The sequence below is a fragment of the Diabrotica undecimpunctata genome, chromosome 2 (assembly GCF_040954645.1).
Source record: "Diabrotica undecimpunctata isolate CICGRU chromosome 2, icDiaUnde3, whole genome shotgun sequence".
NCBI lineage: Eukaryota > Metazoa > Arthropoda > Insecta > Coleoptera > Chrysomelidae > Diabrotica > Diabrotica undecimpunctata.
The window spans coordinates 132,180,941-132,205,003 of record NC_092804.1 but is presented as its reverse complement, the minus strand read 5'-3'; the positions used below and the strand labels follow the sequence as shown (position 1 = coordinate 132,205,003).

The following is a 24,063-nucleotide window of genomic DNA, read 5'->3' as shown; positions in this document are numbered from 1 at the left end:
GCTTCTAATTTCGTGTTTATCTCTTGGTACTGGCCAATCCTTAATTGCTGCAAGTTTTTCAGGATCAGCTGTTACACCATTACTTGCTACAATATGTCCCAAGTACTTCACTTCTCGTCGAAACAAGTGACATTTCTTTGGACTTAACTTCAAATTTGCTGCCCGCAATCGTTGAAAGACTTCTGTTAGGTTATTGGCATGTTCATCGAAGGATCTTCCAACTACAATTACATCATCCAAATAAACCAGGCATGTTTTCCATGTTAGACCTCTTAAAACTGCCTCCATTAATCTTTCAAATGTGGCCGGGGCATTACATAAACCAAAGGGCATAACTGTGAACTGCCAAAGCCCTGATCCTATCGAGAATGCGGTTTTTTCACGATCAGCTGGCTCCATGTCTACTTACCAATATCCAGTTTTCAGATCGAGTGTGGAGAACCAACGAGAACCAGAAAGTGTATCCAAAGTATCGTCTATTCTGGGCAAAGGATAACTATCTTTTTTAGTTACTGCATTGAGCTGTCGGTAGTCAATACAAAAACGTGTTGAACCATCTTTCTTCTTTACTAGCACTACTGGTGATGTCCATGGACTATTTGGTGGTTCAATTACCCCTTGTTTGTTCATATCTTTGATGATGTCTTCGGCTTCATCTCTTTTCGCAAATGGAAGTCGTCTAGGTTGTTGTCTGATTGGCTGAGCGTCTCCGGTATTAATTTTATGCTTTACTATGCTTGTTTTGCCATTATCCTTCTTATCCAAGGCAAAAACATCTTGAAATTCTATCAGCATAGATTTCACTTTTTTAGTTCGCTCATCAAGATCTTGGCACGTTTTAATCATCGTCCCAACAAGCTCCTTTGGATACTTAGATTTCGACGGTTTCTCACTAGTATTCATGGAACAAATCGAAGCCACGGGAACACACTGTACGATCAAAGTTCTTTTACTTAACTTAATAGCAGTTCCCTTTAAATTCATAACTTTTACAGGAACGACATCTCGAATTCTCACCAAAGCTTTTGCCGTTGGGAACTCGGCATTATTCACATCTTCGACCATCCTTAAACTTCCCTCTCGGCAGTAACCATCAGGTCTGGTCATCAAAATTTTCTCACTATTACCGGGTATTGTTACGTCACAAGTAGTTATTAAGCTGATAACATCTTCTTTGTCTTCATGAAACGGCAACTCTTCACCACTGATCTCGAGAACTCCATCTTTGATATTCAATACAGCCCCAACTTTCCTTAGTAAATCCATCCCCAATATGAACTCATCGGAGATCTCTGTAATTACTACTGTATGTTTCACTGTGGTTTGGCCAATGGATACTGACATATTAGCCTCGCCATATGTATTAATTATCTCACCAGTTGCTGTTCTAAGCTTTACTGTTGCAGGCAATAATTTAAGATGGCCTCGTACTACTTCTGGCCGTGCAATAGTTCTCGTTGCACCTGTATCTACCAAAAACGATCTACATTTATTATTGATACGACCCTCTATGTACAAGCTATGAATTCCACCTAAGGACGTAATGTTCACAGTTACTATGGGGGCTGTGTTTCTCGAGGTCGGCAGTTGCCCCTTGTTGTCGACCCGTTCTAGTTTTCCGACTGTTGTATCATTTTCTTGCAATTACGGCGAATATGACCTACGTCACCGCAATTCCAACATCTGGGCTCGCGTCTCTTCGGCATCGTGTTACGAACTACTTTTCGTACCATTTCCTCCAGACGTTCATCGTTTGGTTCGTCGCCTTCTTCAATGGTTCTTACTCGATGACTCCGTGAAGTTTGACTAGCTGTTTCATGTTCCAAGGCAATAGCGAGCGCTTCATCTAGAACTTTCGGTCTTGCTAGTCGTAAAGCTTTCTGTAATTCACTTTCTTTTAACCCATTGACGAAGGTATCTACAGCAATTTCTTCTAAAATGTTGTCCGGTACCTCCGGATAAGCCAACCGCACTATACGAGCAACATCTGCTTCAAACTCTTGCAAATTTTCACTTGCTCGTTGAATTCTACTTCTTAGTTGCGCCTTGTAGGCTTGTTGTAGATGGGCATCTCCATAACGTTTGTCTAGTCGGGTAAACAAGGTCTGGTAACATTTTTCTTGGCCCTTAGGAATCGATCTTAGGATATCTGCAGCATCACCTCGTAAAGCAGCAGCCAAGGAAACAGCTTTTTCTTGTTCTGTCCAATGATTGGCTGTCGCAATAGCTTCAAATTGTCTAAGGTATATGGACCAAGAAGACTTTCCATCAAATGGTGGCAATTTGAATCTCATATTATGTGTCGTTTCGTCTCTAGGTAATTCTTTTTTCACTACCGGATCTAAGGCTATTGTGTTAACTGGTGGTAGCACTTTTGTATTAGTTATCATGCTCTCTAACTGTTTGATCTTCTCTTCTACTTTATCGAACGTTCTTGTGACTTCTTCAAATTTGTCATTGTTTTGATTACATACTTCGTCGACTCTTCTAGACATATTTTCGAATTTCTCGTCGTTTTGTCTAGCTATTTCTTTAATAGTTTGAGACGTTTCATTGAATCTTTCATCATTCTTTCGAGAAGATTCTTCAATCATTTGAGACGTTTCATCGAATCTTTTGGAAACAGTCTCGAATTTATCATCATTTTTTTTTAGAAGATTCTTCAATTTTTTTAGAAGTTTCTTCAATCATTTGAGACGTTTCATCGAATCTTTTGGAAACAGTCCCGAATTTATCATCAGTTTTTTTTAGAAGTTTCTTCTATCTTCATTAAAACTGCTTCTTCCGCTGACTGAAACTGGAATGTCTCTGGGTCGTCTCCATTCTTGTTAAGAACATTCTTTAGTCGTTCTTGGAGTATCTTCTTGGACCCGCTGCAGTCTTCATCGCGTTCTTCCAGTTGCTCACGCAACTGTTTTACTGAAAGTTGTACTAGCAACATCTTTGGTCAGGGACACACGTACTTTTTTAAATGTTCTTTCGTACAAAGGACACTACCGAACTACGCAGATGTTCCCGACAAACAATACTTTTCAAAAGTTCAAAAGTCTTTTTCAAAAGTCACTGCTGAATTTATTTCTTTTTACTCACACCGTAACATCAACTGTAGCGAGATTAAATAAAACGAGCGGTTCGAATTTATATAAGTATATTTATTTATAGTTTACAGTTCGGTACTCTCTTATCAACTAAACTCACTCCTAAAAACGTTACATATATATAACAAAGTTACTATGTTCTAGAATATTCTGGCGTTGTCCCACCTCTAATTCGCCTACGTGACCGGTTATTCTCTCTCGTACTCGATACATCGCGGATGTTCTCGAAGAGTATTAGAGATGCAATGCAACCGTTACCTGGGCCATGCCAAAAGTATGTTCGTAACAATATTATAGCAATACAAGGTAAATAGTGGTTTTTAAAAGTAATTCCAGGTTGTTGTATTAGGTATACCAGTTTCTTGTTTTTTCCTCACTTCTAAATTTTCAAGCTAGTCTTCAGTGGCGCCCTCATACAGTACCTTAGGCAACTTCGTATATTTACTTATATGTATATACAAGATTACCTATATACCTTCAATACAAGATTAAATTCCAAGTTGTCCTATTTAATTTCATTGTTTGTATTACAAGGTCTCATTTTCTCTCTTGTTTATATAATTTTTTTTCCCATATATTGGTCTTTTATCCTAAAGCCAATCCTAAGTGTGGAAAAGCTAGCTCGAATTCTCCCTTGAGATTTGGTGTCTCTATGGCCCTTTAAATTTATTCCTCTGAGCTAAGCCATTATTTATTAGTACACTCAATAACTTCACTCCCAATTCTCCTTCTTGTAAGTTCTTATTTCTAAATTACAATACCCCAGAGTATTGGGGTTTCAACTCTGATCAAAAGATATCGATTTTTTACCGTCGACTTAATACAAATTTCATTTAACATTGATTTCGTGCGCGGAACTAACATTCAAAATCGCCGGTCGCTTCAAGTGTTTTCTGAGAGAACGGTTTATTCTACGTTTATTACTTCAGCTACAATTATCTCAGCTACATTTTTATTTAAATAATTTTTTTCTACAGCGTACAGATTCTTGGTAAATCGATTTTTTTGCGTTTTTACCCCCCTACGAGGGGGCTTTAGGGGGAGCCCGTGGGTTAAAGTGGTAAACTGTTTTGCATATTTTTTTTTAGAACCCCAAAATTGATATTTTCGGCAAAATTCAGCTTATTCCTATGATTTTTAGGGGTCAAATCTCTGACGACTGAACTAAAGAAGTCATATACATATTTAAAACCCACCTGTTCGTTAATTCCATATTTACGAAAGCGACCTTGGTTCAATAGTTACGCATTTGGTAATATTTTACCATCAACTGATAACAAACACTATGTCTATATCGATAGAAATATAACTTGCAGAAACGTTACAACTTTACCAAAATAAGTATTTGGACCTCTTATCTATTATGATTTATTCTATGAATTCTATTTACTTTTTAAATTTAAATTATTTTTGACAAATTGTAAAGTACTCTCTTTTTGAATAGTGCTATGGTTTCCGCAACAGTGAAACATGTTATTCATTGTGTTTGCCTTATTGGTCTCATAGTATTAAGTCAAATTTTTGTGGTCGTACCGCCTAATTCTACTGAAGACTGGACAAAATGTGATATTGTTAGGTTGATAATATTTTGGATTGCAAAGTTGTTTACGTTAGCCAGTATTCCACAGCTATCTTTTATATCCTTAGGTATGCTAATTTATAATTCGTTTTCGGAAAATGTAGTACCAAAAGGACCATATCCATCGGCACCGTTTATATGCTTTCGAGTTGTGACACGAGGCGACTTCCCTCAATTGGTAAGTATTGTATTGTAACTTACAAGTTAGGATCCTTATTATATTCCGAATAATTATGTTTATCTAGAAATGAAAACCTATATGAAACGCTATAAAAATCATTAAAAACAGAGAAAAGTAAATCAGTTCTAGAAAAGACATTTAAGATTTTATTTTGTCCTATTTAAAACTCATCAGAGGCCCTCTAAGAGCTTCCTACTGAGGCGCTCTTATGAGTCTTATATAAAACAAAATAGTGTAAGCGAATTGTAGAAGCACTGTACGTGAAATTAAATCAAAAATATCCTTTCTATATCTTTATTTACTCGTATTTTGAGTACTAGAAGACAGTTTATCAAAGGTTCTTACTTAGATTCCCCATGTTGATTTATTTCATCGTCTGTTTGCTTTGAATATTGTAGAAAGCACATATTTGGGTAAGAATCTGAATTTTGGATTCGAACATGTAGTAGAAATCTTTTGGTTTAAATCAGTTCCATTAAACGATATCTCTAAAGAAATAAAGAAAGCTTTGGCATATGATATCTTACGTCTATAGAAAAAAAAAGGATATGCTAACTTTCTTTCTATGTTACTTTCTGCAGTTCTGATATTGTTAGCAAGACTGACTGGTCCATGGACGTATAGATCTCTTCAGACACGCTAGGATCAAATCATTTTGTTATACAGGTGGATATTTGTATTAAAGCCGAAACAGAAAAAAAAATACCGAAAAATAAATGGAACATCAAAAAAGCTAATCTTTATATACTTCTTTAGTAGGTACAAAACTTTTTTAATCAAAATACTGACATTCCAAACAACACATCAAGCCAGTATGAACATTTAATGAATAGTATAAATTATGCTGCTTATATTGTAGTACCACAATATAAACCTTTTAAGCCAAAAACTCAAAACCCGCCACCGTGGTGGATTTCTGAATGTGGGACGATTATTAAAAACCGGAAATTTTCACTCATTCCATTACATAAATATATATATATATATATATATATATATATATATATATATAGTATATATATATATAGTATATATATATATATATATATATATATATATATATATATATATATATATATATATATATATATATATATATATATATATAGTATATATATACAGATTGAACGAATTTAAAACGGAACATACGAAATCAATATTCGGCTCAACTCCGCTCTAGGTGGTTGGCCAACAAAAGGTTGTCAAATAATTATATTATAAAAATCCAATACTTCAGCGGGCTACTGGATTCGGAACTCATTCAAGAACAAGTCAAAACTCCACCCAAATAGGTTGCCTAGAATCACTGAAAAACTAGACTTAAAAAGCAGTTATTATGCTGTCAATCCACTTATCGCTTCCTTATAGTCCAAGAGATAGGGCCGAATTTATAATGTTAACTATTAAATATTTTTGGTATAACAAATAGTAATTTTACTTATTTTTTATTACAATAAAAAGGTTTTTAAATTTACATTGCATAAATAATGATTGTTCAGATATAAGAAAAATTTGATTTATTATTACATTAATAATCAAATACAAAATATATTATTTCTATTTATCAATAGGTAAAATTCAAATTGTAGAATTCCTTTAACATTTTATAAATAATTATTAATAAAAATCAATTTAATAGTGGAATTATCAATTTTTTAAGTTTTGAAATTTACTTTGTAGATATTTTCAATATTTTTTTGACGTGACAACGTCTTAAATTAGGTTGTGGCTCGGAGTCATTCATGAAAAAGTGTAACGCCCGCTCACGTCTGTTACAGTGAGTCACCGAACGAGAGAGAGGCCCGCCGGACCGGCGAATGCCTTGCGTCTCTCTCCCACTCAAACATGATCGGTCCGCTGCGCGCGCAGCACTAGAGAATTAGGCGCGTTGAATCGGTGCGTGCTTCCGTGCTTGTGTCTCTGTCTTTCTCGAACGTTCTTGGCGTTCAAGACACATTACAGCAGAAACACTTCCTTTCATTTCATATTTCTCCTATCATCGTCCTATCCTCAACAAAATCACTCAAATAGAAATTAGTTAAGTTTAAGTTTACATGTACAATGTTTTAGTAAACAAAATATATTTCTATAGTTAAAATTTGTGCAATTCTTATTTTCATTCAATTCCTTGTTCCTATTGTGCAATTTAATAATATTTATATCAATAAATATTCTACCGAGAAAAAGACGTTGTCACGTAAAATCTTCGCCCGTAAAACCGACTTTACAGGCAACCGATTTTTTTTTAACTTTCAAGTTGATTGAATTTTTTTTCATTAGTTCAATGAATGCGCGTTCATTTAGATCAGTAATTCTAGACGCGTTTATTCAACTTCGATTTGACTGACTTCGATTGTAATGAAGTTTTTGAAACCTTAGTCACTTATATGGAACTGGACTGACGAGAACAATTCCAAAAAGAAAAGTAAACGATGTCAGATTTTTACTATTTAACCGGCAGTATAAGTTGCATGATGTGAACGAGCCTTAAAAAAAAACTAAAAAATTTCGATGCTTCAAGCTTACCACCATGTCAAGATGAATTACACCAACATCTACTGCGAGCTCATTATATTTCAAATATTTGGACAAATGCTCATAAAAAAGTACCAACAGAATTGATTGTTGAAGAACATGGTTGGGAGTTTGAAGATGAAACATATAAATTCAAATGGTTTAGTGGACCTCAGATGCCAGAATCAGTTCGAGAAGTAGTGATTGAAAATGAAGCAGATAATGAATGTGATATTATTGAAAGTAAAAGTGACGAAGATTATGAATGTGATAACATCAATGACAGTGAGAAAAATGACGAAGTTTTTCTAAATTTTTTTTTTCTTATCGGAAAAATCGTTTGAAAATTTTTGGAAAAAAATCATGGTATAACTTACAGAAAATTGAAAGGATTCTACAAATTAGATTTTACCTCAAAAAATTACGAAAATTTTCATTTACGGAAATTTTTTTGGAAAATTTTGGGGAAAACTCTACTTGACGCTTCTCAGAATAGTAACAGCAGTGAGCATACAAATTTTCAAATCAATCGGTATAAAAATATCATAATAAAATCAGTTTGAAAATTGTTACCGAGACCTAAAATGCGCAGGCAAGTGGTACATTTGACCCCGTTTTGTGGCTCTCTGTACCAACCCAGCTGTCCGCCCTTTTGGATTTAGAGTTTTTAGGGGCTAAATAATAAGCCATGAAAATGACGGACATATTACTTATCGTTAATTTTTCCCCAAAAAATTGCAACTTCACCCCTGTCCGCCACCCCTTATGTATCCACTCTCGCGTCCGCCCTTTGGGATTTCGTCTAGTTATACCAAGATCTTACTCTGGGCAAATTTTCAGCCATATTATCGATCGTTAATTTTTCCGAAAAAAATTTCAACTTCATCCCTGTACAGCCACCCCCTGTACCACGAGGGACGTCCGCCTGTAAGGCAAAGTCTTAACCCAGATACAATGAATATATTCCAATAGAGAAATGTCATATTACTGATCAGTTCAAAATTTCGGCTCTATCTCTCCGACTATTAGGCAAACTCCTCTTTCCTTTAAAGGAGACAGATAGTTGAACGATATTTTATACAATGTCTATCACCGGGTATGTATTTATTTTTGTCCAAGTTTTATATTGGTCCACTATTTCAAATGCAGTTCAAACAGACATATATTAAATTGTATGTTCCGTTTTAAATTGGTTCAATCTGTATAGTATATATATATATATATATATACATATATATATATATATATATATATATATATATATATATATATATATATATATATATACATATATATATTTTCCTAAAACATTCGAGGTACAACTTCAAATTACTGGTCGGTCTATAGGTGGTGACGAAAATCTATCTTTAAATGCTTTTCTTTCTTTCAGGTACAAAATACTGTCAAACGAAATTTCGAAACATGTCTTTTAGCAGGCCTTGATTTTTTTTGCTTTGAAGTTGTTACGGATAAGTCAATTAAGATTATGCAAAGTAAACAGATAAGAGAAACAGTAGTGCCATCTACATATAGAACAAAAAGTGGCGTTTTATATAAGGGAAGAGCGTTGCAATACTGTTTGGAAGAGGATGTAAATTTTTTGGAAGATGATGCTTGGATTGTTCACTTAGATGAAGAGACGGTATTAACGGAAAATTCTGTACATGGTAAATATGAAAACATAATAGTAGTTTACGTATTTAGGGCGAAAACTAGCTGTTAATAATCCTGCAATGGAAAAATTTCATTAAAATAAGTAAATCGTTTAATTATTTACATCTACCTTGCGGAAAGAGTGGCGTAACAAATTCTTATTGTTTTATAATGTTAAAAATTATTTGTGTGAAGGTAAAATCTACATAAATAAAATATATACTAAGTAAAATTAAATAAATACATAAATAAATGAATCAAGATAAGTATCTTGTTGCAAGATTACTAGAAATTTGTCGCTTCAGTTTTTGGTTTAGTTGTGGCCACATGAGATTCTTTGTCGTGCTATTGTTATCACCATAGTTGGATTCTATAACTACACACTGACTTTATAAGAATGGTTTATAGGTAAACTAAGATTTTGTTATGAAGAGTCTGTTGTGACCTATTACCTATCAACCATTGGAGTTTACTAACCTCGAGCCCAATTGTTTCTATTTCTTGAATATGTTTCTTTCACGTTAACCTACGATCGAGATATATAACAAGGTATTTGTGTTATTTAATGACACTGGTGAGCATATTTTCTTCCATTATTGAACATTTTATGAACTGACTTGCATTATTTATTTAATTCTTAACTTTTTTAGCAAAATTTATATTTTGTCAAGATTGGTCTGAAGGAGTTGGAGAGTGTTTGGAAAGTGAAAAAAATTATAAGCACACTAAACTCATTATTCTGGTCAAAAACTATCTCTAAACAGGAAAGATACAGCTATATAATAATATTTTTTAAAAGCGTTGTACTTTATAAATGCGAAACCTGGCAACACACTAAGAGAAGGGAACAAAAACTCCTTGTTCTGGAAATGGATTTTTAAAGCAGATCTGGAGGTATATCCAGAATGATGCACGTAACAAATGAAAGAATAAGGCAAATCTTATGGAGAAATCCCAAAAAAGGAGATGGGAAGAAGGAGAGAAAAAATCGACATTAATAAACTAAAAGATCCCGACATTGCAAATGTATACAGACAGCAAATAGAAGACCAAATAAGGACAAAAAACTTAGAAGAAGAAGAAGATATTAACCAACTATGGGCAAATATACGAGATATTGTGTTACAGAAATCCGTTGAAATATTGGGCAAAACCAAGTCAGAAAAAAGAAATCATTGGTTTGATCATGAGTGCGAAATGGCCACAAATAGAAAGAACGCAGCATATCAAAAAACCATTGACGCAGGTTGTACACGGAGAAAAAAAGAAGAGTATAGACGTCTTAGAAGAGAGGAAAAACGTATCCATCGACGTAAGAAGAGGGAATACGAACAGAACACTCTCAGTGAGATACAAAGTTTATTCGATAAAAATGAAACGAGGAAATACTACAAATCCTTAAATATTAGCCGTCGAGAATTTAAACCACGATTAAAAATTTGTAAAGACACTAACGGTGAAATTCTACATGATAAAAACTCAGTTCTTAACAGATGGGCACAACATTTCAGCGAACATCTAAATATAAACGATATTGAAGGAGAGTACAATATAGAAAATGAACAAAATATACAACGTCAACTACACAGTGAAGACCCAACAAGAAGAGAAGTGTCAGATGCGATCCTAAAACTCAAAGACAATAAAGCCCCAGGAATCGATGACATCTGTTCGGAAATGTATAAAAAAGGTGGTGATCAACTTTTTGCAGCAATCCATAAACTAATAGTACTTATATGGCAGAATGAATGGGTACCAGAAGAGTGGCTGAAGGGAATAATATGTCCATTGCATAAAAAGGGGGATCAACTGGAGTGTAAGAACTATAGAGGCATTACTCTGTTAGCATCTGCGTATAAGATCTTCGGCAATGTATTATCTGAAAGACTTAAACATTTTACAAAGGATATTGTTGGTCAATATCAATGCGGATTTACTGCTGGAAAGTCAACTACACATCAAATTCAAGCACATAGGCAGATTCTAGAAAAGTCATTAGAATATAACATAGAAACACACCATCTCTTCATTGACTTCAAAGCAGCCTATGACAGTGTGAAAAGAACTGTATTATATAATGCAATGATAGACTTTGGGATCCCACCTAAGTTAGTTAAGTTGTCCCAACTAACAATGCAAAACGTAAGCTCATGCGTTAGAATTGAAGGAGAAAACTCTACGTTCTTTGACATTAATAATGGTCTAAGACAGGGGGACGCGTTGGCGTGTCTCCTCTTTAATATTGCCTTGGAAAAGGCAATCAGACAATTAAATATTAGAATGAATGGAACTATTTTTAATAGATCGACGCAAATTCTCGCATTCGCTGACGATATAGTTATAGTGGGCAGAAGTATGAGAGACATGGTGCAGTGTTTTACAAGGCTTGCGGACGCAGCAAGTGAATTAGGACTTGTGGTAAACGAGGAAAAAACCAAATATATGTTGGTTTCTAAAAACCCTCGAAATATCCAACAAAGAATTCAAATTAACAATCATACCTTTGAGCAAGTCAAAGAATTTACATATCTTGGATCGCTAGTAAACGCAACAAACACGACAAGCGACGAAATAAAAAGACGCATAGCAATAGCAAGCAGAACTGTTCACGGCCTCCAGAGACATTTAAAAAATAAAAATATAAAACGTGCACTAAAGCTTAATATATACAGGACCTTAATAAGACCAGTTTTGATATATGGGGCTGAAACGTGGATCTTATCTCAAAATGATAAAAGACTTCTTGGTATTTTTGAGAGAAAAATTCTTAGAAAGATTTTTGGGGCCGTAAATGAAAATGGGCTATGGCGTCGAAGATACAACTTTGAACTGTATCAGTTATACACCGATCCAGATATTGTGAAATTCGTTAAAGTGCAGAGACTTAGATGGGCTGGACACATTGCTAGGATGTCAGATCACGAATACACGAAGAGATTAACATTTTCAAAACCAGAGGGCACAAGAAGCAGAGGACGACCACGAATGAGATGGATCGATGATGTGGAAGAAGACCTATAGATTCTAGGGGTTAGAAGATGGAGGGAAGTTGCCAGGAATCGACAGGAGTGGCGACTTCTTTGTGAGCAGGCCAAGATCCACAACGGATTGTCGAGCCACTTATGATGAAGGCAAATCTTGGACAGAATAACCACCATCATAGAAGAAATAAGTAAAAACAGCTTATTTGGCACGGACATGTATAGAGAATGACAGACCATTGCCTACCGAAGTTAATATTGAATTGGCAGCTACAAACGAAAACAACAGGCTTCATGTTGTTTTCGTTTATATATATATACATATACATATATATATATATATATATATATATATATATATATATATATATATTATATATATATATATATATATATATATATATTTATATATATATATATATATATATATATATAAATAAATATATATATATATATATATATATATATATATATATATATATGAAATAAAAGCCATATATTATGGCATTGGAGCACAAATTAGTAAAACTTTTCACGCCTGAATCGAAATCAATAGAACGATATAACAGTTATTTCAGTATCTCTACTTTGTCAGCCGTTCGAGCTGATTCTCGAAAAAAAAAGTAGATTTCTAAAAATAAAAAGGAATTCCAAAAATAACAATGATGATATTAAAAACAAAAATTTAACGTAATAGAGGTTCAAATATTCCACCTCTTTCTGCAGAGCCAAAACCAAATCTGTTATACAGAGATACTCTCATATCCCTGAGCAATTCCGGTCTAATGCTCAAACAAAGATGAAATATTTTGTCCCTCATTCCCGCTAAATTTCGGGCTCTTTTAATACCATGTCGATAAACACTTACTTTCAAATATCCTCAAAGAAAAAAATCATTTGGGGATAAGTCTGGTGATCTGGGAGGCCACTTGATCGTATCACGAGAAGAAATTAATTTATTTTCAAAAATGGTTTCTAACTAATTTTGAACTTCTCGTGTATTGTGAGAAGGACAGCCGTCTTGCTGAAATCAAATATCGTTAAAGTTGACAGGAAGTAATTGAACTACCGGAATAATTTGATTTTACAATAATTCAAAATATTTATTGCCTGTTAAATTTCCATCAATAAAAAATGGAGCGACGATATAGTCCCACAAAATAACTGTCCAAACATTAAGTTTTTGAGGATATTGTGTTCGTACTAGAATACTCAAGTGTTTATTATGCCGAGACCGATATCATACGACGGAAGGATTATGTTTTCAATGTAACGAAAATATCGATTCATCGGTAAGCAAAACGTTTTTTTTAAATAATTTTCATTTTGTTTATCCATCATGAGTTCACAAAATTCCATGCGTTTAAAATTATCCTCGGCTAGTAGCTCTTGAGTAGTTGAAACTTTAAAACAATGGTAACCGTTTCGTTTCAAAATATTATTAGCAGTCCTATTATTCATCTCAACTTCTTCAACAATGGTTTTGCTTGAACAAGAATCACTGTTTCAGCAACACACAAACATCAATTTCTATATTTTGCCGAACTTCGTTGACTGTTTTCTCTTGTGGTAGACCCGTACATTTTCGACAGTTTTGTATATAACTAAACGATTCAAATTTTTTTAACAACACGACTAATAGTTGATTGTGTCGGCATTGGCCTATCTTGATAGGCACAAGTAAATAAATTTATAATGTCACGTTACAAGTTGCCCCCAAAATACCATTTTAAAATTTATACTTTTTCTTCGTTTGTACACATGGTTAGAAACACTACTTTCTGAAAAGCAAATTTATTTGATTTGTTTATGTCATATACACGCTTTTAAATTTTAAATTATAAACAATATTTGGAATGATAAATGTATTAAAGTATAAATTAACCAATTCAAATAATACCTAATGAACACAAACAAAATTGTTGTTATTATTATTATCTGCACAAAAATACAGAATTACGAATATACCAAATGGAGTTTCAGGAAAAATCGGTAGACGGAAAAACACTGTCGGCGTATGCGTGCCAAATACGCTGCTGCGAATCGCGAAAGAGCAGAAATCTAGTGGAACAAACATATTAATTATAAAACATCGCGACGTTGTATTGAAATTTAGACTGGTTAATTGCAAATCAGGAAATCTCCGTAATGCAATTAAAAATCCTATGTTTCGTTAAAAAATTTCTAAATGTGTATATATATACACCGAAAAATAGTTTAAAATATTGGATCTGACGATATACCAGATATAACAGGTGACGAAATAAGAAACGCAATGAACACTATGTATGTGGAATAAAAAAGCTTCAGGTGAAGACGGAATAGTATTAGAAATGATAAAGTATGGAGGATAACACATTATAAAAATGCTATAAATTACTTTTGACAAATGTATAGAAATAAGTGAAGTACCCACAGCTTGGTTAAATGCTCTTATAATACTGATACTTAAAAAGGGAAATGAATATAAATTAGAAAACTATAGACCCATTAGCCTGTTATCAATCTTGTATAAGCTGTTTGTGAATATATTTAGATTGCGGCTGACAAACAAACTGGATAGTTATCAGTAGACTTAGACAAATATGCAAATTGCATATTTTACATATAATGCATAAAAAATGCAAAAATGTCCAATTTTGCATATTTTTATAAAAGTGAGCATAAAGTGCATATAATTTGAAAATTTGGTGTTAACTATATATTTTTATATTCAAACTTACAGATAGCATGAAAATGCAAATATTTAATTTTGTTTTATAATCACTTGGTATTCAAATTCTTGATATAGTAACTAATAAAAGACAGCGGCTTATAGTTTTGTCACGTTTTGTCCTGGAATTAAGGGTTTGTGTTTGCCAGTTTATGTCTCTAGGTAAAACTTTTTATTTTGACGGTCAGTTTCACTTGGTTTCACTTTTGTTGTAAAATTGGAGGCGTAAACAATGTGTATTTTTAATTGTGAATAATTATTGAGCTTTGAAAATGCCGAAAATAAGCAATGTTTCAACTTGGATAAAACCTTACAAAGAGCTATCTATGGATATGGATAAAGTTTATTGCTCATGTTGTGGCAAAACTGTAAGTACATACGTATTATTTTTTATTTTATTTTAAAAATTTACACGGTGGTACAAACAAAGATTTTAAAATTGGAGATTATGTTTAAGAAAAGTACCGACACAACGCTAGTTCGCAATAAATCGATGTATTTTTTCTTTTTTCAAGCATTTTTTAAACTCCTTGCGATAAAAAATAGGATACCTATTTAAAATTCAAATCATTCAATAGTCTACTGAAAGGTCGCTAACATTCTTTTTTCTAACAATAGCATAGTTTGCTTTAATTTTGTTAAAAAAAAACATATTGTACCGTTTTTAAATAAAACGAGCGGTTCGAATTTATATAAATATATTTATTTATAAGTTTACAGTTCGGTAACATCTTAACAACTAAAACTAACTCATAACATCGTTACATATATATACCAAAAGTATTATTCTAGAATAATCCAAAGTAGTCCCACCTCTAATTCGCCTACGTGACCGGTTGTTCTCTCTCGCACTCGATACATCGCGAAAGTTCTCGAAGCGTTTTCGAGATGCAACCGTTACATGGGCCATGCCGAAAGCATGTTCGTAACAATATATATTGGACTTAATTAGGTGCTTTTAATTTATGCTCACAGTATTTTTTCTTTAAATGTAAACAGAGAAGACCAAGAGCCTCTTGTAAATATTTGGGGGTTCTTCTTTCTTGTACATACATTTCTTGACATTTTCCAGATTACTACACCGATTTTTATTTGATTTCATTTAAATATTTTAATTGTTATGCAAAAACGGTTCATTTTTAGTTTATTTCTACAATCTTAGATTTTAAACATGGGTACAACTATAGAATATTTATATTCTTTTTTAGATTTTATCTGAAAAAAAATTTCAAATAGATCAGCATGTCAGAACCGCGAAACATTTAACTAAAAAAGTAAAAACCACATCCGGTGAAAAATATCAACCTTTAGTGTCCAAGTGCTTTCAGTCAAGTTCCAAAAAACAAACCAAACAAGAAATTTTTAACAAAGACTTGTGTCGTGTATTAGTATCTTCTAATATACCGCTTTCAAAATTATCTAATGAAAACTTTAGTTCTTTTTTAAAAAATTATTGCAAACAAAACATTCCCAGTGAACGAACTCTAAAGAGAAATAATGTCAAGTTGTTATACTCCTCAGTTATCCACAACATAAAAGCCGAAATAGGTAATAATTACTTTTACATATGTGTGGACGAGACCACTGACTCGTCAGGAAGATACATTGTGCACTTTTTGATTAGTGTACTTAGCGATGAAACCTTTCCAAAATCGTATTTAATTTCCTGTAAGCAAGTGGAAAAAACCAACGCTTTAACAATATCACGGTTTCTACAAGAAGCATTAGCAAACTTTTTTCTTCCTGCTGCTGTGCCTAATGATAAATTATTCCTTATTTTATCTGATGCCGCACCATAATATGTGGTGAAAGCAGGACAAAATTTAAAAATATGTTATCCAAACTTAATACATGTCACTTGTTTAGCGCATGGAATAAACAGAGTTGCGGAGGAAGTAAGAAAATAATTTCCACTAGTTAACAGTTTAATAGCGAGCGTCAAAAAGGTATTCCTGAAATCACTTGTAAGAATACAATGTTACAGAGATATGCTTCCTGTTGTTCCACTGCCACCGCAACCCATTTTAACACGTTGGGGAATATGGTTGGAAGCAAGCTAATTTCTATGCTGATCATTTTGTTGATTAAAAAAAAATAATTAACCATTTTACGGATGATAGTTGCCAATCTTTATTGGAAGCTAAACAAGCCTTTCAAAATAACATCCTCTAACAGCAACTGTCATTCATAAAATCAAATTATAGTTTTGTCCAGAAAGCTATAACTCAATTAGAATCCTCAAAATTATCATTGTTAGAGAGTAGTTTTAATAAAATAATTTGAGTCTTTGTGTCAAAACGTTAAAGGTACTATAGGAAAGGAAATTTTTCAAAAATTTAAAGTAACCATGGAAAAACATAGTGGTTACCAGGTTCTTTCTGAAGTAGTTCAAGTACTAGCTGGGACATTTTCCGAACCACTTAATTTAGAACCATCTATTAGAGTAAATTTGAAAAATGCCCCAGTTACATCAGTTGATGTCGAAAGAAGTTTTTCTATTTACAAATATATGTATTCAGATAGAAGCTATAAGTTTTTATTAGAAAATTTTGAACATCATTTAATAATCTATTGTTACCACAATTCAAAATAATATTTATATGTTAAAATAATTGTATATGTTATGTATTTATAATATTTAAGTATTTTGTAAATAAAAAAATATTGTAAATATTTTTTATTACATGCATATTTTCTAGATAAATATGCATATTTTGCATAAAACACTGCATATTTTTGCATAAAATACTGCATATTTATGCGCATATTTCATACTTTTTTATTTGCATATTTGCCTAAGTCTAGTTATCAGCCTCAAGAGTAGGCAGGATTTACAAAAGGTTATAGCACCATAGATCATGTACAAGTAATAAGAACACTTATTGAAAAATCAAACGAATACAATATATCGATTTGGATAACTACGGCAGATTACGAGGAGGCATTTGTCTCTATAGAAATTTGGGCCATGCTTAACGCCTTAAGTAACAATAGAGTTGATGATGCAATATCACAAGTAAAAACAGAACAAAAAAAAACAGAAAAGATTAATCTACATAGAGAGATTAGACAGGGAGATTCTATCTCACACTTATATACATATATACAAAAAAAATTCAAGTAGTTTATTACCCTATACAATAAAATAAATATATATATATATATATATATATATATATATATATATATATATATATATACATAAAATACACAAGATCATAACTGAAATGTACTGTGCGTACAGTACTAAAAAACAAATGAGCATTAAATCTGAGATATTTCTCCCATATTACTTATCACCGGTTCAATAGCTTCCTGCAAATTGTCTTCTACTTTCTTGACGTGGTTCACATAATTTGTAGGATGCAGAAAATTCCTTAAACTATTTAACATTTAAGGTATACAAATTTTCTAGTACTTCCCTGGCCCGAGTATAAATATTCCCCAATTCTCTGTTTACATTGTGATGTAAAGGAAAAAATTCCAAATTCCAGTTTGTAACTGCGACTTTAAATATGATTTTATTTATTTGCACGTGTTTAGTTCTACAATTTTAAAAGTTGTTTGATTCAAGGTCGTTTTGCGATATAGTTTAAAGCGGTTTAATAAGAATTTTGGTTTGCTTCGTTGCGAGAACGGGTTAGAGGGAAAAGGTGTGACATAGGAAGCCGGCCGGTAGGATCGATGTCGAATGAATTCAAGTTGGAGGTTTGAAAAGATGGGCGATTGAAACAGTCGTGTTTAATTGAGTCGGTCAAGAAACCGGCAAATTTGTGGAAGAAAAAGTGATTTATACTCCAAGTAATGTGTCACTTCAGATCAGAGTAATCACTCTCATATGAGATTTTTGTAAAACGGCGATTACAACAAATTTGAAAGATATCCACATGTTCCAGTTTCCTGTTTTTTAAGAAGCCTAGTCTGAAGTTTGTGTCCAGTGCCGCCCATTTCAACCTCAATGTAATAAGCAGCCGTTTCAGGATACTGTTTTCACAGTTTGGAGATGCAGTTTTTTTGCGTGGCAGAGAGAGAGAGAGAGAGTATAGTATAAGTCCAGTTTATAACTAAAGTGCATTTAATAAAATCAAGGTAACTTTTTTTTTTAAACTTTTAAAGGAAGAATAAACATTTTTAATAATAATTTGCTTTCATAACAATTTTAAAAAAATTGTAATAATTAAAATTATATGTGTTAGGGCGTGGCCATAGCTGTCATAATTATTCTCAGTTTTAAAATTCAAGTATTGACATCTCACAGCTAGTTTTATGTTTTGATATTAGTTTGTTTTGTTTCTAGAAAAAGGTTAACCTCTGAATAGTTTCATTTAAAAGGTATTTCTTTATTTATAATAATTTATTTCTGCCACAGATTATAGCCCAGTGACATTTGAAAGTATTGTAGTATTTGTAGTAATTACTATTTAAATGGGAATAAGCCACAATTAAAGGTTAAAGTACGTTTATTAACGTTTCAATTTCCACTTCGGAAATCGTTCTCAAAATACAAACAGTAAATTAAATTTACTAGTATTTGTAGTATCTCCAACTTCTAAGAGTTTGTAAACGGATAGGACATAGCAAGTATTTCTCTTTGTTATTTTTGTATTTACCTTTGTAACTATTAATATATTTTTGTTATTGTCTATATTTCTAACTGTTTCTGGTGAGACAATAATAAATTTTTTCCCTAAACCATTTTGTTTATTTATTTTAGAAAAGTCTCCTAACCTCTCTCTTGTGTTTTTTAGGAAATAAAAACCTTTTCTTTCATTCGGCAGGAAGTTCCTCAAAGTGGTGTCTCTATTTGAAATAGCTAGAGGACCTTCTTGTGTTTTGTTTGCCAATTTATCCAGGAGATTTATCCAATTTATCCTTTGTTTCATTTTTTTGTAGTTACCCCAATCCAATCACATTGTTTCATTCACTGATCCACGACCCAGTGTCTCCAAATGAACCCTGAGCGCCGTTCGCATAAGTTTCGTTTATTTTGCTTGCCCTATCTCCACCCCCAGTAACTTCTGTCCCCAATTTTCAACCCCCCTATAATAATACCCTATGTGGTAGGCAAAATATTTGTTACAAATTATGCCACTGCTCTTTAGATACGCGTTGGTAAGCTTCCTTTATCAACCGTTCTACCGTTTTTTCTTTAAAATCGACGTTGTTTGAAGTCACATATCTTTTTACTTGACTGCACACTATCTCAATCGGGTTCAACTCGCAATAGAAAGGCGGCAGTCTCAAAATCTTAACGTTATATTTTTCCGCAATTAAATCAATTTTGTACTTGTACTCGTTTCTAAATGCAGCCGCAGTATCCAGTAATTCACTTTTTAGGTAATCTTTCTCGAAGAAAATATTCTTTTCGATTAGCCAATCCTCGATTTGCCTTTTGTTCCATATTTTTTTTCGGGAAATCAAATTTGCGGGAGTGGTATGACGCGTTATCCAAAACGATAACGTTTTCGTTGTCTTTTGGCAAGTTTGGAATTAACGTCTTCTCAAAACATATAGATCCCCGTCCATTTCGTCGTGATAATCAGCGGTTCCCTTCTTGGCCAAGAAAGTTATTTCGGCCCATGCCACAAAACCAGTTTCGATTCCAGCATGAAGAAAAATAAACTGAGGACTGTTATGTATTTAATGAGGCACCGACTATTGTACAAAACTATTTATTAAAAGATACAGTGGTTACAAACATACATTATGGATGGATCCGTAGATCCATGGCGTTTCATCACCTAACCTCACTATGGACCCCTAGTCTTTTCCACAGTGTCTCTTATTCCGCTGCCGGACTCATATATAACAAGGACCTCTTTGGGTTGGAGCTTTCAGTCCGATAGAGAGCCCTTTTATGAAGGCATCTTGTGGATTCTTGCTTGTTGTGTTCCTCCATTCCTTTTTGACTGAAGCACCGACGTTAGTCCAAGACTCATAGGTATAAACAAGGTTTACATTATCCTTCTTCCTCAATGTTTTTATTTGTCTGAGTTACTTGTGTCTCTAAGATATGATTCTTTCCATCATTATCGAATCTCGATCTCTTTTACCATATTCGAAACACATGTCATTTAGTAGCCTACGAAATGTGGTTTTATATATGATATGTTTCGAATTTTAGAATGGGCAAATAATTTAGTATGGTATATATACTTAGGGCAAAAAAAACGAATTAACAAAGCTTAACCTAAAGGCTGATATAAATAGAAGATTACAAATAGTATTTAAATCAAGCTTACTAAATACTTTAAAGGCAAAAACTTTCGATCAGTACGTATTGCCGGTTCTGACATATGGAATTTAAACATGGGCTTTTAATGACAACATATTCCACAAACTTCAAGTGACTCAGAGATCTATGGAAAGGAGAATGCTCAACATTAAGCTGAGCGAATTAAATGAAGAAATAAGAAGACAATCAAAAGTAACAGATGTATACCATAAGATTGCCATGTTAAAATGGAACTGGGCAGGAAACATAGAAAGAATGGAAGACAACCATTGGACGAAGTTAATTATTGAATGGCGCCCAAGAACAAATAAGAGAAGTAGTATACAAACCAGATGGACTGATGACATCAGTCATCAACAAAAGTTGCCAACGAATCCTACTTCCTACGTCCACCTCCACGTAGACATAAGTATTATGGGAATAGAAGTATTATGGGAGTACTTTATATAGCAGAATGAAGAGGGTAAAAGGCGGGTTTTGGCGCCTTATAATCGGAACACACCAGCGAACCTTTACCAAGCCGCACTGAGGCAGCGTGGTACACCTAACAACCCATAACATGACAGACACATTCAAATCATGGCCAAAGTATATTGCTTTAAAAAGAATCTTTTAAGAACTCTTTTAAGCATTAAACTTTGCAATGGGCTCCTTTTCTAGCGTAGAGGGTGTTAAGAAACTGCGGAGTCTAAATCGCTACCCAAATAAAACAATAACGCTTTATATAGCGACATATAACTGCCGCTCGCTATTAAATCAATCCAGACTTATATAACTGGAAAAAGAACCTGGAAATATAAAATGGGATGTCATAGGGATCAGCGAGGTAAAACGGAAAGATGAAGAGCTATTGGATTTAGCGGCAGGAAACACATTCTACTACCAAAGAATATTAACGGGCAGAACAGGCGGTATTGGATTCCCAATCAACAAAAAATGAAAACGAAGAGTAGTAGAAATAACTAATATCTCGGATAGAGTAGCCTAGCTTAACCTTACAAATATCAAAGAGATACAATATACAAATTATACAAATATATGCCCCAACTGAAATCAGGTTATTTTTTTTTATTCACAAGATAGAAAACATTCTGCGATCGTATCTCTAAACATGCTGACAAGTTTTAAAATTAACTTTTCCTTTGACGGAAAAGATTTGATTTCACGTTCAAGGCCTCTACATCAGTCGCTCTGATGAGTCTTGTTAAGACGAAGTACGTATAAGTGAATAGTAGAGGCACTATATGTGAAATCAAATCTTGACCACCTTTTACTTTTTATAAGAAACCAATTCACGAAAGATTGTTACCTTGGTGAATTGATATGTCGTGGAATGCAATTTTAGATTCCCCAGGTCAGTCCAATTCACCTTCTGTTTGCCTTAAAAATCGTAGAAGGCACAGATATAGGTATTCATCTGAATTTTGTTTGGACCACTTAGAAATCTTTGGTTTTCCAAGTTTTTGGTTATATTGCCAGATGGCGGCTGTGGCGTCTGTATGAAATGAAGTTATGTTATTATTACTTCCTATGGCGGAAAAGATTTTATTTCACATTCAAGGCTTCTACACCTGATCTTCTCTAATCTAGACTCCAAAGATTATCAATCTCACAAACGCAAAAAGATTAAGAATCTTTTTCGGTTCCCACGATATACAGGGTGAAACAAAATGCTACAGTACTAACATTTTTAGGGATTCTAGCGTTTGTAATGGATGGAAAACATAAGTTTGGACAAGGTGCTATAACGTATGCAAATGAACAAATTGTAAGTTTGGTGTGCACCTTAATGGACTGCGCAAGAGTTGCAGATGATTTAGGTAAACTCAAATTCCAGATGAAATTTTTTCACAAGATGCTATTCTCCTGGAAAGGATCATTTATGGTAACGCAGGTAATATTTATAATTGCTTAGTAAATAATTACTTAAATTAAATTGCTTGATGAAAGTTAAGGGTATTGCTAATATTCCAATAAAAGGGCTAGTGATGGTGTATACTGTATCCAGAAATTTAATGTCTCATTATAAAATTTATTTTAATAACAGCTGTAAAACTAAATAATCCCTTGTAAATACTCTATTGTTGTATAATTATCACAGCTACCCAAGTTGCCAGGACCGGCATATAACCAAGTCAATTGTAGGTAGGTACATATAATCAGATCAAATATTATCATTGAAGCGTAATGTCAAAAAACTCTTTTTATAAACATACAAACTTCCCATAATTATTGTATTCTTTTATTTATCATTATTTTAAGTCTCAATGAAGAAAATGCGCTCAAAATTATGAAGATCTTTATTTAGTCAAATTGACTGAACCGGCCGTGGAAATTAATAAGTTTTGGGAAAACGGGTAATATCTCAAACAGCACATTCCAACTGACAAACCCGTATATACAGTTATGATGAGTAAACGTTTAACTTAATTGACCTATTAACAAATTACTTGGAATTTATATAACTTTCTACCTGTTATTTATCGTTAATTGTTTTTTAATTTGAAGAGAGTTGTAGGATGACAAACTAACACTTAAAAGAAAAAACTAGTTGAGTATTGTTACAAAAGTGTTTATTTTTAAATTTAGAGTGTGTACACTTGCCGGTGAATCCACGTAAGTCAAATTTACCTTTATTGTATGAAATAATGTGGCGTCCCTGGAGTCCAGAGGATAATAGGGCAATTTCGGTAGTTAATGAACCGGAACCAAATCGACAAGGAAGTGATCTCATTTAAGTATTAGAACCTGAACACCGCCAACGAATACATTTATCTACTGATGCAAAACAAATTATTGCCAATGTTTTTCAAACTCTTGTCGAAAAAAACATGGACAGTAACGAAGCCTTACATGAAACGGCAACTTTGACTAAAAAGACATTATCCACAGTCAAAAAAATTGTGAGTAATCCTATTATACCAAGATTAACAAGACGGGATAACGGTATTTCTCAGAAGCTCGATCGTGCAGATGAAGATCTTATTCGTCGCAAAGTGTATACCTTGTATGAAGAACAAATTGTACTCACACTAGATATATTAGTTGACAGGCTTCACGTCGACAACACTGAAATTAAGTGCAGTAGAACAAATGTTTGGAAGTGTTT

General features: G+C 33.3%; 1 protein-coding gene across 2 annotated transcripts in view; it reads left to right on the top strand.

Annotated features, from left to right (window-relative positions):
* Positions 1-4,457: 4,457 nt before the first annotated feature.
* Positions 4,458-24,063, top strand: part of LOC140433453 (beta-1,4-mannosyltransferase egh-like) — a 33,184-nt gene continuing 13,578 nt past the window's right edge. The window contains exons 1-3 of one of the 2 annotated variants that reach the window (XM_072521453.1): positions 4,467-4,855; positions 8,763-9,039; positions 22,649-22,848. In XM_072521453.1, coding sequence (XP_072377554.1) covers positions 4,547-4,855; positions 8,763-9,039; positions 22,649-22,848 — 786 coding nt within the window. In that variant the 5' untranslated portion in view covers positions 4,467-4,546. Of the gene's footprint in view, positions 4,856-8,762; positions 9,040-22,648; positions 22,849-24,063 lie in introns of both variants that reach the window. The other variant, XM_072521455.1, reaches the window with a different exon arrangement.